This window comes from Phoenix dactylifera, chromosome 3 (genome assembly GCF_051530095.1).
Source record: "Phoenix dactylifera cultivar Ajwa chromosome 3, Ajwa_hap1_PhDact_Kaust_v1.1, whole genome shotgun sequence".
In the NCBI taxonomy this organism is placed as follows: Eukaryota; Viridiplantae; Streptophyta; class Magnoliopsida; order Arecales; family Arecaceae; genus Phoenix; species Phoenix dactylifera.
In genome coordinates, this window is record NC_143192.1 from 6151131 (window position 1) to 6166827 (window position 15697).

The following is a 15697-nucleotide window of genomic DNA, read 5'->3' on the forward strand; positions in this document are numbered from 1 at the left end:
ACTGAATATATTTCTGAGAATTTATGTGTTGATAATAAGTTTTCATCTTCCAGCATGGCCCTTAGTTCTTAAAACATTGCCTTTCAGGTTGATGCATACCCTGTATATAGCATGGCAACTCCAACAATTGATGGTGCTAGAGAAGTGCTCTCCTATTTAGGTGCTAAAGATACAACAAACACAAATATTGCTCGTAAAGTTATGGTAATAGATCTGAGAGAAGAAGCCGTTGTTTACATCAAGGGCACACCATTTGTTCTCAGAGAACTTGATCAACCTGTTGATACACTTAAACATGTTGGAATCACCGGCCCATTGGTGGGTAGATTGCTGAAACCCCTACCACAATAACCATTACCATACTCACAATTCCCATCTGGTGATTTATGCAGGTTGAACACATGGAAGCGAGGATGAAAGAGGATATATTTGCTGAGGTAACACAGTCAGGTGGCCGAATGCTTTTGCATCGAGAAGAATTTAATCTCACTACGAATCAGTCAAGTGTGATTGGTTATTGGGAAAACATTACGCTGGATGATGTCCAGACACCTACTGAAGTATATGCAGCCTTGAAAGGTGGAGGCTACGATATCGAATACAAGAGGATACCATTTACAAGAGAAAGAGAAGCATTAGCTACAGATGTTGATGCAATCCAGTATTGTAGAGATGAGTATGTATCAAATTAATGATTGTCTTTGGAAAGTTGTCTCACCACTTTTTGTTATGGAATATAACGGAAGTTATTCTCTGCAGATCTGCTAGGTATTATCTTTTTGTTTCCCACACAGGATTTGGTGGTGTTGCATATGCGATGGCTATTACCTGTCTTGGGCTAAGTGCTGATTTGAAGTTTGCAACCGAGCAAACAGTGGAAACACATTTTGTATCAACATCACCTGCTGGGAGGTTTCCTTATCAAGCTTCTCATGAAGATGAAATCAGACAGGGTGATTACCGTGACATACTAAGCCTTACTAGAGTATTGGTCTATGGCCCCAAGAGCAAAGAAGAGGTTGACACTGTCATTGAAAGGTAATCAACCTGAAATACTAGCAAAATAACGTATTTCTATGGTTCTTTTCATGGATAACTTACAGATATGCTTAAAAGGCATTGAAGCGCTCGGTCTGGCCATCGGTAAAGTTTATAGCATATGCTATTAAACAAATTGTAGGTTAGAGATAATTAGAAATGAGAATTAACAGCTTAAATGATAAAAGGAACATCTTGAGAACTCTTTCAATTAAGGTTCTTAACGTCTGACTCTTGCCATACTCTGTTACTAGCAGCAGTAGCAGCAGCAGCAGCAGCAGCAGCGGCAAAGTAGCAGTAACAACAGTACTAGGAGTAGTAGCAGTAGTAGTATTATAGAAGTCGTAGTGGTAGTGATAGCAGTAGCAAGAGGAGGATGAGTCTGCGAAGGGGTAGGAATTGTAGCAGTATGAGGAGAACAAGGCATACAAAAGACAGCAAAGATGGAATTTGAAAGAGGAATAAGGCCAGGAAGAAAGGTTGTCCCTTCTCCACGCAAGAAGAATGGAACTATTTGTTTCTAAGAAGTGGTGGTGTTGGCAGTAAAGCAGAGCAGACAATTAAGGCAACAAAGTTGGAAAAAAGGAAAAGGAATAAGAGCAGGAAGAAAGAAAGAACTATTCATCTGTACTTAAGAAAGAGAGAAGCTATTTAGCAGACAGCTGACATATAAGGCAACAAAGATGGAAAAAGGAAGAGGAATGAGGAGGGCTGTTCAAGAAGAAGGAACTATTCATCTCACTTAGAAAAAAAAAAGAAGCTGTTCATCTATAAGATGAAAAAGAAACCTTCTTTGTATCTTACGAGTTCATTAACTTGGGGAGGGAGCTCAGTCAGAAAAAAACAAACTCTCTGCCCTCCTTGCTCATTCCTGCCATTCCCATTGGCTAGATAGGTGAGTAGTTGTGCTAAGTAGTCCAAATGCTGGAGTAGATATTGGGTGTCTCATGGTTGTGTTTGGCAGAAGGTGAGCCTTGGCTCAATGGTAAGGTTGTTCCGCTGTAATTTGGGTGTCACAAGTTCAAAACATAGAAACAACCTCTCCTGATATGAGGGTAAGACTGCATACATTTGACCCTTGTCTGACCCTATAGTGGCAGGAGCTTCGTACAATGGGCCACCCTTTTGTTAAGGGTGTGTTGGGCTTACAACAATTTTAGAAGATAAAAGAAATGTCAGCTCTGTAACAAAGTAGAGTCCAGAATTCACGAGGTATCTAACTTCTAATAGAAATTGCAAGCTTGGCATGCAAAAATAATTTGTCTACATTACAGAGGTAAAGATCTAAAATTTGGCAAAAATTGGAGAATTTGCCTAGAAAGTTCAGAACTTAGTTGCCAAAATTAGGAGTGGGTGTGGGAGGGGGTGCAGGGAGTTGGATAATTTGAAACCTTTTTAGTAAGAAAGCCCTTAACAAGCAGGTGCAGTTTTAAGGTTCTGGAAAGATTCTGAGGGTGGGTGACCCTAGGTAGAAGATTCCAGCTACTCAGGTTCAGGATGAAATACAAACACAATTAATATGGTTATAAATTTGCTCATGTAAAAAGAAGCCTGGTAGAGAGAATATTTATAGCAAGAATATCACCATCACAAGTTACACATAGCATCATCAATTTGTAATTCATAAGTTGTTCTTGAATTAATACTGGAATTTTTTGATAACTCATAGAAACCATTAACATTGATAAATTCTGATTAAATTTAAGGCTCGAAAATTGTTTGGAAAACTTTTGACTAAGGAAAGTGTGTAAAATAATTCAATAATTTTATGATTATTTTTAGAATTTTGCTGCAATGAAATAGTTTATATCTGAATTTCTAGCCCACTGTTCAAGAAGATGCATTTTACATGGGTCCACAGCATCTGACTAGACCAAATTTGTTTAGATTTTTATAGCTTGTACAATAATTAAACCCTCTTCTCAACAACAGTTATATTCTTTTTCGATTCCATCATGTGTTTAGTATTTCTTAAATGCATTTAAATGATGTTTTTGTTGGCCATGTACAGGATTTTTTTCATATAAGAAGATAAGCCATGGTCTGGCCTCCCATCCTCCATCACCAGTGCCACTCTCCTATCCTACTACCTACCGACTATCCACAGCCGTTTTTCCTCATGTCCTAGGGATGCTAGATATCCAATCTTCTCAACTATTTTATCACCTAAAGTTTCTTCTCTTCATTGACTAACATCCTTGTCTCTTTAACAATGTTCTGCCCTCATCATATCTACTTCTCTTGTCCAATGCATATTATTATTTCCTCACACACTCTATTTCAATTTTCACCTCCCAATAAAAAGCAAATTTTCAAGAGGTACTTGTACTTCCATATATTAGAAAATGATTGCCTATAATAAATTTAAACTTTAATAATTAGAAGAGTCATGATATAAAACTTGACATTTCATGGTTCATTTCATGATGAATTATGTTATTTGAGAAGCAAGCTATTCCTTACATTTTTTCCTTTTTTTTGTGTATGTGTTTGTATGCTTCATCTGACCAAACTGTCTATGTGTAAACCCTGTTTGCCTACATATATGAATAACCTTTCTGTGACTATGCTGTGCTTGTTTGCAAATTGCACTTACCATTTGAGAACCCATGCAATATTATGCATGTAGGATGGATAATTGACCGTCATCAATTTGCAAGAAACTGTACTTGTTAATTTTTCACTCCTTGGGTTATTATCCTTATCTGGTCATGTATTCTTATTTCTCATGTTCTCTGATAAGCTTTCCTTGTCCATGTTAAACAAAATTATTGCCATTTTGTGAAGTGTTGGACAATGATACAGTTTTGTCCACTTGGTTCTGCAGATCAAGAATGTATCAACTATACTTAGCAAGTTTAAACTTATATTAGGTTCAGTATTTTCACTCATTTTTGTTTAATATCCTCTCTTAGATGGTTGAAGTCTTACATGTCATATGTCATTCTTCCTTGCACACATGTTTACGTGTTTTTTTGTTTTTTCTTATCCATAGTTGAAAAGGGTCTTGTGCTTCCATTAATACTTTTTGCTTTTTATATTGATGTTTGATTTAAGTGACTCATTTAGCACCACTTTGATTTTGAAGCCCAATATATGTCTCTTCTATGTTATGCTTGTAAGGGTATTATATCCCATGCCTTTCATGCTCCTCCATATTTTGTCCGCTAGTTCTTACCTCAGATTTGCTCCAATTGTTCAAAAGGTGTGCAGGTGCTGGTCATTTACGAGATGATATTCTATATTATAGAAAGGAATTGGAGAAATGTCCAAGTGAAGATGATGAGAGATGGTCCTACCTCATGGATATGGGAATTAAAGCTCTAAGGTTAGTCTTACTTTGCAAATTCAAGGTTTCACTGTATCATCTTGCTGCTGGGTCATTCTTGTGCTCTACCAAATGGTCTAATCTTTGGAGCTTGAGATCTAGCTTAATATATTAGATTATTCCCCTTAGACCAAATGCTTGCATTTTGAGGTTCCTAACCAATCACTTGGAACCAATTCCATCATTTCAGGGAGTATTGACCCGATGCACCTTGGTTGAATTGACCCCTATTTAGAAAAATCCCATCCCATTCCCCATCCATCTTGATCCAACCTCCTTTTGCTCCTCACCTCTCTCTAGTTGCAGCCATGTTGGATGATCTCAAAGATGACCTCCAAAGCATGAGCTTCTAATCATCATATTGCTCTGCCTCCAAGATTATCTTCACCATGGTTGGTGGAACCATCCCAAACCACCCGGTTCCGGATGTACCGAGCCTTACCGGCGGTAGACCAAGATGGTTCCGGCAACCAAAATGAAACACTGGTGATGGAGGGGGAGAAGAAAAAAACAGAGGAAAAGAGAGAACGGAGAGGGAGGGAGAAGGAGAGGAAGGAAGAGAGAGGGAGGGTGGTGGTCGGCCGGCGGAGGTTGGGGAGGCACGTGGAGGGGCAGAGGATGGGCTCTGCCTCCGATTCTCCTGTTTCGCTCAAAATAGGGGTCTCGGAGGGGGTCCTTTTTATTTTCAAATTTTTCCGACTTCACTTAATTTTGAAAATAAAAGGGGTCTCCTTCGGAACCCTGTTTCGAACGAAATAGGAGAACCGAAGGCGGAACCCCTCCTCCGCCCCTTCACGCAGCTCCCCGACGACCTTCGCTGAATGCTGCCACCCTCCTCTCTCCTCCCTCTTTTCTCCTTCTCTTTTTCTCTCTCCCTTTCTCTCTTCTCTGCCTCCTCTATTGTGTCAGTGAGCCTAGCATGGAACGACACGGTGCATACCGACCCGTGCCGTTGGGCAACTGGTCCGGGCCTCGGTTCTGGCACAACAATCATTGGTCTCCACCACATCCATTGGCTGAACTCCCACTCCACTAGCAATCCTTATCTCAAGGCCCTCGATGTCATCTAACAGTTTAGATCCATGCCTACAGTAGGCCTGTGCCCTTGATTGCCTTGGTCTTGGTGCCAACCCTACCACTTACCTCCATTGTCACTGATCACACTCAACACCCTCGATCTCTATAGGCTCCACCACCTCCACCACCTTCTTTGATAGCCACTAGTAGAATGGTCGTCTCATGCTGGTAGAATGTTAGACTCGTGCCTCCACTCCCTCCCCTCTCTGTTTCTCTAGATTGGTTTATGAAATCCCTAGATTAGGTGAACCCAATACCTAACTAGTATACTGCTATATATAGTATGTTAATATAATAAAGCAAGGTTTTAAATACCGTGGGATGGGGCTATCCCAGTTTTTCGATAGAACGAGACATCCCGCATTCTAATACTTAGGATGGTGGATGTCCTGTCACATCCTTGTCTGTTTTCCAATTTCTCCCATCTCAACACTCAAGGGATGGTTCCCTATCTCGACCCTTGGCATGGTGGAAAGCCCCAGCGTCTCATTGGTATTTAAAACCCAGTGATATTGAACTATAGCACGGTACCTGGCCAGTACAAGTCATGGAACCGCTTCAGGTTTTAGCCAATCTTGCTTAAAACTCTCGAAGCTTTTGTAGTACTCTTGATTTTTGTTGTTAACTTCTTTTTTATTAGGTTCTTTACTTCTTTAGAACATACTAAATGAGTGACGTGTATAAATATTGTTTAATAAATAACGCCTTGTTTATGGGGAATGGCTAAAATAGTCATATTGTAATGCATCCATGAGGATTATAAAGAAGGGCACGCATTTTATCAAATATTTGAGAAATACTAGTAAGATATATTAAAATGAATTGTTGCTTTTATTTTCGTGTTCTTAAAGCTTTTGGACCAACTAGTTAGCAAATCTATAATTGAGTATTCATGAGATAAAAACTATATGAAATGAAAATAGAATATATTAAAGCTATATAAAATTAAATTTTAGACCTCTTATAAAAGTAGAAATGTTGAAATGATTCAAACTATTTCAAAGACCGAACATACATTTTTAAAAATGGGACAAATGGATCAAACCCTATTGGGATTGGACAGGGCCTATCACCTTGTTAATATGTATGGGTTGGGTTAGATGTTGACCTAGAGTTTTTTAGAAATCCATGCTTAACCATTTAACCAAATGGTTCCACCACTTGAACCATTTGATCTAGTCTATTTTAATCTTCACATGGTTTACACATTTAGCTTAAAAAGGAGGAAAAGACATAAGCAAAGATCTTCGGTACTCCATCGGGCTTAAACTGCTATTTTTACCCTTTAAATTCCTCTACCACCATTGCTAGATCTCCCCTATCGTGGCTATAACAACTAGAGCACCAACATAGACACTTTTACTCTGGCTCCTTGGATGCTAAGAACTCTCTCCTTCCTACATTGCCCAACTTTAATCCCCAAAGATCTAATTAGGGGTGCACATGGGTCAAGTTGGTTCAGGTTAGAGGTTAAACTGGAATCAACCCAATCCCCTATTAGTTCTTGATTTTTGGAAATGGAACCAAATTGATGCATGTCGGAACCAACCCTACCCAACCCAATCAAAAGCCCCAATGGAGAGTGTCGAGGTGGAGTCTAGGAGCAGCAGCAATGACGGTTCTAGTGGTCATTGATCTGCTAGCCATAGAGGAAGTGGAGGACAGGAGACCACTATTTATGAGACAGTCGGAAGCTGGTCTTCGATATACCGGTGAGTCTCAGTTTATGCATGCTACACAAGATAGGGACCATGGTAGACGATCTGTTAGAGCCCGCAAGATACGATTGCATATAAGAGATGGGCTCCTCGAAGTCATTCAGGAGGATATGGTGCAACTGCAGAAAATCTTGCATGTGGAGTAGGATCCATAGACGTATCAGGTTTCGAGTCGTATACTGGGTCATATTATTCGCAGCCACAGGATCCATACGGATACGGATATGGATATGGTGCATATGAGGCATCTTCCGGTGGCTACTATCCTATGTAGCTCGGAGCATCTCACGGATTGAATTTTGCTGCCGGTATATTCGAATAGATCCCTCCACAGCCGTATTATCAGCTAGAAGACACTTCTCAGAGCCAGAGCTCCAGCGAGAAATCCGAGAGTGCTTATAGTCCAACGCAAGTTCCTCATGGGTTGAGCATACAAGACTACAACGCCGCTTGATTAGAGGAGTGGGTTGATCTGCCTCATTATGCTAATGATCTGGATATTTACGAGAAGCATCGCCACTCGATCCGATTTTAGATATTCGAGAGTGCTTTAAAAGTATGTAATTGATTATATCTTGATTTGATGATATTTTATGTTATTTATTTTATAATTTATATTATTTTAAATAAATAAGATGCATCATCTAGCTTGAATCGGAATCATAGAAACATCAGAAAACATCCAAAAAAATCACAAAAACATCAAAAAAAATCCAAATATACTTAAATTTATAGAAAAAGTTTGAAAAGAGAAAAAAATCTCAAAAAATTACAAAATAGGGGTCAAAAATTGCCGAACTGGGCAAACCGGTTCAATACCGGTTCGGTACCGGTCCGAACTGGTACCGACGCCGACCGGTATGCTAGTTGATCGGTACCGACGCCGACCGGTATGCCAATTGACTGGTACCGATGCCGACCGGTATGCCGACTGGTATGCCGACTGGTACCGGTTCGGCGATCCTTGATCAAAGACCACCCTGCAGCTGTCTCATAAATAGTGGTCTCCTATCCTCTACTCCCTCTCTGACCGGCAAATCCATGACCACCAGAACTGTCATTGCTCCTACTCCTGGTCTCTGAATCTAAGTGTACTGACTCCTCAACACTCTTCATTGGGGCTACAGGTGTCTTTTATTTTTTTTTTGGTATGCTGGGCAGCTGCCTTCTTATCCTTCTGCCCCTCTCTACGTGGCTATACTGGGAGGATGTATATCGTCCTCCTGACTAAGTCGATCGGATAGTGTAGTAGCCTCGTCTAAGCATCTCTCAATCATATCTCTAAGAGAATGTCTCGGACATGGAGTCATGTGATGACCGGCTTTTCTATGGTTGTGGCTGATCAGCTGGAAGAACGTGTGTAATATTGTGCTCAGCCTATTGCCCTACATCGACCCTAGCCTCGCTAGCTACGAAACTGGCCGGTCGTGGAGGCGATCCTCGCTCATCAAACTCTGGCTCCTACTATTGGCCCACAAGTCATCCGATCATAAGATCATCCTCATCATCAACAAAAGCACTATGGATCGGATCTATATACTTGAGTTTCATTTTCTCCTGAATGCACTCCAGCCTCAACCTCAGATTGTAGTAAACATGTATACAAGGTCGTTGAGGCGTTGCTGTGTCAAACGGTTTCTCTACTTGCTATGGATGAGGGCGAAGGTGGACTAGTTACGCTCGGCCATTTGAGGAGACTGTCTGGAAGAGGATCTGGATAGCTAGCCACTTAAGTGGCGAAGAGAGCCATCGCTTTCAAAATGCTGTTGGGCCTTCCCAACAAACGCCTGATAGTGTCAACTAGGTTCGGAACCGGGTTGACTCGGTGCGAACCGGCCAGTTTGCACCGAATCGACCGGTTTCGGCCGGTTTGGACATTTACCGGACGGTTCTGATTGGTAAAGGACCGGTTCTGGCCGGCTCTGTAGAGTGTAGAGGTTCCAGCCAGTACGGGGTCGGAACCGAATGTATTAGGGGAACCGACCCGGTTTCGCACCGGGCCGGTTTGGCACTGCCCGAACCAAGCAGTTCGGCCCTCGATTCGATATACCTTGCTTTTGATATTGAATTTGGCAATGCAAAATTGTAAATATTAAAAAGTTGAAATTTGTTATGCCAAGTAGGCACCCAAAGAAAAAGGCATTAGATGAAAAAGACAAAAATCAGGTAAGTGGAAGGACAAAAATAAATGTTTGCAAAAGGAATAAGAACAAAAGTCAAATAAAAAAGAGGAAGAACCTAAACAAATGAAAAAAGAAATTCCAAGTGTGGCTCTAGTAGTTCATTCATGAGATTTAGGTATTGTTGGTGGGGCCAAACCGTGGTCTTTTCCCTTCCTCGCATCCGATGTGAATTGTTGCTCCCTTGATTCTCCCTCTATTGTAAATACACACAAGGGATTGAATCTTTCGTCCCTATCCACCCAACTCTAACCATTTTCCTGAATAAAAACCTATACTGGATGACCTTAGTCCTCCAACAATCCCCAAGAGAAGAGAAAGAAAGTAAACATGGTAGATGTTTTTGGCATTGTGATAGATATCGCTCTATTTCATCAAGATAAACAAGATGTATTCTATCACAACTACTAAACATGGTAATTAATTTTGGCATTTGGATACATATCCTCCTTATTTTAGGTATTTGGGCCCAAAACTTACTTGGGTAGGTAGACAATTCCAAGAGGTGCGAACATGCCATCATAGCCTCTTAACTTGGTTGAAAGGTGTCTCCTCAATAAGGGGGTTGCAACAACCAAGTCCAGGTAAATGTTTACCACAAATAGAGAGTCTCCTCAAAGTTGTAAGGCCATACATGGGGGATCATGCCTGTCCGATATCTGAAGCCCAATGAAGTTGGTGGCTTGATGATAGGGGCTCGGCAAAGGAATCCCTAGTGGACAACTGTTGTAACTTGTAACTGTAATGGTTCTTAAGATAGCATAATTACTTCTCAAAAAACTCGAGATAATTTCAGATTTGGAGCACTTAAAGAAGTGAAAAATAAAATCAGTAATTCTTTGTTTACATTTTGCAATAACTCTTGTATCATTCTTTTTATCTTCATGGCCCGCTCACCCTTGACCCACATAAGTGAAGCTTGTCTTCACTAGATCTTAGCATTTACTATACTGAACAAAGATTAGGTATCAAGGCTAAATAGGCTGGCTTGATCTCATCCTGGCTCAAATATAGGCCTAACATCTGTAGCATGAACTAGACCCGGTTTTCAAATCCTGGGCCAAGGTCCAACCTAATTTGGCCTGATAAAAACCAAAATCCTAATTCTCCATTGATGAAGAAACATAGGGAATTAAGTGAGAAAGAGGAGTGTGGTGTCAATCAATGGTAAGGTGGCAGGAGAGAGAGGATGGATGGGGATTTGTCATTAGGTGTTGACTGATGGCAAGGTAAGAGGAGAGAGAGAAGGGCGTGAAGGGAATGATGATAGTGAGGTGATGATGAACAACAAGGTGAGAGGGTGCTGATGTCAATCTATGTTGAGGTAAGGCCAAAGAAGGTGGGAGGGATGTATAATGTTGGGACTTGGGACCATCTGCTAGTAGAGGTGGTCTGTTGTTTGGCTTTCAACAAAGAGGGGCAACGAAGAAGGGGTGATTAGGTCTAGTGCATGCCTGCCCTAGTGGGGATGTAGGGTAATGGCCATACTTTATATTGTAATAATTTATTAATTAATTTATGTTCAGGTCTGGCTAGTATAGTTTTGAGTTAGCTTGAGCTTGCTTGAAAATTAGGACCCAATATAGCTCAATGGGCTGAAAATCCTTGCCAAAAATCATGCCAGGCAAGTTGGTCTAGTTTTATTTAGGTCCAGTCTTGGACCATATTGAAATTTAATTTGGCATTTTGAGCATTAAGGAGGTGCCTAAAACGGATGTAGGCTCATTTTTACACACACTCAAGAATAAGCCATGGTATGAACCTAAAATGGTTTTTCACCACCTATGTAGAATAGGCCTGTGGCCCAAAACAAGAGGACAACAATGATGCTAATTCTTGGCAACATACCAGAAAACATGTTCTAGTCCCCAAACTTTGGAATATCTTGTATAAGTGATGTCCTCTACAACTTCAACTATGACACAATAACATGGAGTTAAATAAGCAAAGTGTCTTTACTCAATGCCCATCCCTATATGTGTTGTCTTCTCATTGTTACAACAATCTTCACATCATTTCTTCTAGTCAGTTATGACAAGAAATTCAATGGTGGATGCAAAGGTGACAACTTTCTCTGATATGTCATTTGGTCGACTAGAGAGATCATGTTTACGGAATTCAGAGGGTGAACATGGTTAACATGTTGGAGAGAATTTATTCTTTTGCGGATGTAGAAGTAATAGGTTGTGCAAATAATCAGAGATAAACATGTTCCGCATGTTGGGGAAAATATAAGCAACATTCATAGAAAACATTTATATTTAGAGATAGTGATTAAGGCAAAGATGTCTTGATTTAGTTTAAATATCAATCTAGGATATTTTCTGACCAAGTGATAGTTCAAAGAGTTTCAGTGTTTTTTGCATTTTCCTTTTCAACTCTTTTCTATTGAAGTAAGAGAAAACCAGCAAAAAAAGATTTCAAAGTTGATGTTAAATAACAAAATCAGAAAAGATAACTAAGACATGAAAAGTTCGAAAATTCAATGTAATGATTTTAGCACAATACATTTTTAGTGTGCCTGTGGTGTATGTTAGAACTTATTACTTTATCCCAGTAGCAAATGTATTCAAGATTAATATGTTAACATGCATTCTTTTGTGCATGCGTACATTCATATGTGTGTTAGTTCCATGGGATGTCGTACCAGCCCGAACCGAGCGGTACGGGGCATACCATACTGTACCGGTTTGGTATCGGTACCCAGTACGGTTGGCGTACCAACACTCGGTACACCAAAAAAAAACTCCGTACCGTACCGTACCGACATTGTGCTAGTATGGCACCGGTACGGGGTCCGGTATCGACACGGCGGACCTTGATTAGTTCACTCTTTCATGCATGCATTATTCTTCAAAGGAAATTAAAAACATATTAACTTAAAATGGAAAGATGGACAATGACATTAGTACTTACGTGCTATCCTATTTTACAATTTTCAAATGTAATCCAAAGTGAGCTTGTCAACAGCCATGTGTATCATTTGAATCCAATATTGTTTCAAATTAGTCCGAAATAGAGTTAAAACACGTAAATCAGTGATTTTGTATTGGTTTCTGTTCAGATGCTCCAAACACCCATATTTTTCATTTAGTGATTTTCCAATAACTTTGGTGAGTTCACAAGGTTTTGATATGGTAACAGTAAACTGGTCTGTGAGGGCTTGTTCCAAGAACACTTTAGGTACACAAATGTGGACAAAGAAGGCATTTTTGGATGGAGATATATGAAGAAACATATGGAGTTCTTTGTTATTAATTACTTTATTAGGTTGAGTATTTAATTGCATGGTTAAAGCTGGATATGTAAGTAATTTAAACATGATAACATCAGGCAACAGACAGTTCTTACTAGCTTGCTATGCTGATTGCTTTTGGGTCATATTTTCCTTGGAAAGTTTCCCAACTCTTTTTTTGACATCTTCATCCAATACTTCATTGGTTTCCATCCCACCCTTTTCTGTAGGCTTGGGGGACCAAGATTCATCTATTTAATATGCTTCTTACCATGAAACGAACATAGAAATTATGTAAATCACATATAATTACCATCTGAAACCATAGGTCAAACAATTGGTATGTACCATTTAGAGAAGTCCGTGTTTAATTCTCATAAGGAGCTCTGGGAGAAATGATGATTCAATATTTAGGTAGGTGTACATGGGGTGATGGTTCAGCATGGTGCAATAAATAATTAGCACAAGGCTCATGTCTCTATTGATTGAGATGTATGATGCATGAACCTAGCGAAGGCAGGGCTGATGTATTTGTTTTATGGGGAATATGCAGCCTTTAATGCCTTGCTGTAGTTTATTGTTTTCAAATATCACCGAAATGCTGCTTTATCATTAAACACAAGATTTTATCTTCTTCAGCTGTAGTCCTGACTAAGACCACATATTAAAATATCTGGAATTTAAATTGATTTCGGCAGTTACCTATTTGAAGCTTCCACCATGTGTGTATCTTATGATAGCAATATTATGTTTATGTTGTTCAGTTGTATTCTTGTCAACTTGTATTCAGATGTCCCTTTAGAATGCCACCTTTTAACTGCTACTTTTTCTTTTTTGCATTTCAGGAGATACTTCTTTCTGATCACTTTCAGGTCTTACCTCTACTGCACTTGTCCAAGTGAAACAGGGTTTGCATCATGGATGGAGGCCAGGCCTGAACTTGGCCACCTCTGCGATAACCTGAGATTGGACAAATAACTGATCTTTTGGCTGTCATGTGGAATCTTTATATCAACATCTCGTGAAGTTGTTAAGAGGTAAAGAAAAGAAAGCGAGAAAAAGAAAGGTCTAGGTATAAAAGGAGATTTAATTTAGAACACTTAGAAAATTACCATGTCTGTCCCCAATGTATAGGTGTACAGTTTTCCAAGATGTAGCAACCTGTGCATCTTAGATTAGGCTATGATGTATCCATCTTTTTTGGAAATGATTGAGACCCAATAAAAGCATCTATACCTTTATTGATTATAGTTTCTTTTTTTCCCCAAAATTGATTGTGGTGAGTCATCTGAGAAGACCTTGCAAGGTTTCATAAGAACCATAACACTATGAACCTCGTGCATGTCTGTCCCCTTCCCTCTGCTTATCAATTGACAGTGCCAGCTCTTACACCCACCTCTCCAAGTCATTTATTCTGCTGATTTTTGCAGAATAGAATTTTATCTGGCAGTATTGATGTATTCTTTGTGCAATCTGATGTGAATGTTAGCTATCTTATGATTTCAGAGAGACAATATTGCACCATGACAGTCACGGTTCCTAAGCAGAATGAATTGTCAAGCAAAATAAAATGGCAAGGGCCGAATGATGCAAAAAGCATTCATGATAGTCCATATAACTGAAAATAGGGGTTTTATGAGAGAAAATCTTGAAGAGTGCGGATAGCTTGATGTCATTATTTATCTGCATTTTTGGCAATACCACTTGTTTTATTATATTGGCTGTATAATAGCAAGTTTTCCTGCACTATAAATTGTTATTGGCATCACCCTGCTTACATATCTTAAATAATCTTTGTGCATATATTCTGCAGGGCAGAAGGCCATTTATCATCCGGGTGTGCTTGGCATACAAGAGAGAGAGAGAGACATCTTAATAGGTGATGCAACACAGTGCTATCCACTGGCTTATTATAGCTTAGCTCTAGAAGGTTGATGGCACATCTAGTTGTGGCTAGCAGCCACAATCGCTATGGCTTCATTGTAACAAATGAAGGCGTCTGCAACGATCAGCTGGATCATCCGAAGGATTTTCTCCCCCAGAATTGAGACCAAACCAAGGGTATCGCTTTTGATGGTTAACTATTTTATATTATCCTTCTTAAGCTGCCTAAGCTTCAGCTGGGAAAGAATTCTTTGCTTCCAGCAATGCTCAACCCCTGCATGTACACAGAAACTCATTAGTTCTGATGGAAAAACCTGCTCTAGATAGCTTCATATTAGGATGATATGTTCCATCACATTAGCCTCGGCCTATTGAGATGGAGGTACACTGGTCCCATCTCTTATCTTTATGATGGTGTAAAATATAATGTGGATGTAAATACCAGCTTTAAATGATCTATTGTATGTCTAATAGCAAGAAGCTTTAATGGTGGGATCATATTGTCAACCGCTGAATATATTTTGTCGTATTGCTACTGATGAAGTTGAAGCATAAGCTTTCATGGTGAGGATCATATGTTGTGACACAGAGATTTCTCATGTTATTTTAGAAGGGCATGCATTGTTTATTTTTCAGCTTTTATTGAAATGTTTTAATAACCCTTCTTGGTAAATAACTTACATCATTGCCAATTGCAAAAGCTCCCACCAAGATTTCCCTTTTCTCAAAAGAGGTAGCTTTTTTTTTTATAATTTTCTGACTGCAATTTTACCTTCTCTCTCTTCTGCCCATCATTTTTAGCTTCCGCCACCAGAGGAGAACTAAACTTATTGTAATGAGGGAACTAGTTGAATAAAGCTTGCCTAAGGGCTTTATACCATTAGGAAGAATTTGGAAATAGCTAAGGAAACTCTACCTCGGTTGAGCCTCTCTTAAGTTCTAACCAACTTCCTCACCACCATCCTTCTCTTCTTCATACCAAAACCCTAACCCTAATCCCATCCACTAGCCACTTGATAAAGAAGGAATACTAGGTGCTTACACCACTCTCATTGTCCTTTCGTTCTTTTGTAGCAGGGGTGACAGGGTCTGCTCATAAATTCTTTTCAATTATTAAACTAGATCCTTCCCCATAGGCTTTGTCCAATTATCTACGCTTCTAGTACCTTAGCTATGTAGCAACTCCAAAACAAATCTTAGATCCTAGGGGGGAGCCCCAAACAACTAGATAACCCTT

At 39.7% G+C, this 15697-nt stretch overlaps 1 protein-coding gene across 4 annotated transcripts in view; it reads left to right on the forward strand.

The window, feature by feature from the left end:
- Positions 1 to 15028, forward strand: part of LOC103713385 (metal ion-binding protein) — a 41777-nt gene extending 26749 nt beyond the window's left edge. For 2 of the 4 annotated variants that reach the window (XM_088717541.2, XM_008800291.6), the window contains 6 exons: positions 88 to 318; positions 393 to 676; positions 760 to 1038; positions 4244 to 4366; positions 13422 to 13613; positions 14390 to 15028. In XM_088717541.2, the coding sequence (XP_088573667.2) occupies positions 88 to 318; positions 393 to 676; positions 760 to 1038; positions 4244 to 4366; positions 13422 to 13554 (1050 nt within the window). In that variant the 3' untranslated portion in view covers positions 13555 to 13613; positions 14390 to 15028. The remainder of the gene's footprint in view (positions 1 to 87; positions 319 to 392; positions 677 to 759; positions 1039 to 4243; positions 4367 to 13421; positions 13614 to 14389) is intronic. The other 2 variants (XM_088717542.2, XM_088717543.2) reach the window with 1 other exon arrangement.
- Positions 15029 to 15697: the final 669 nt, after the last annotated feature.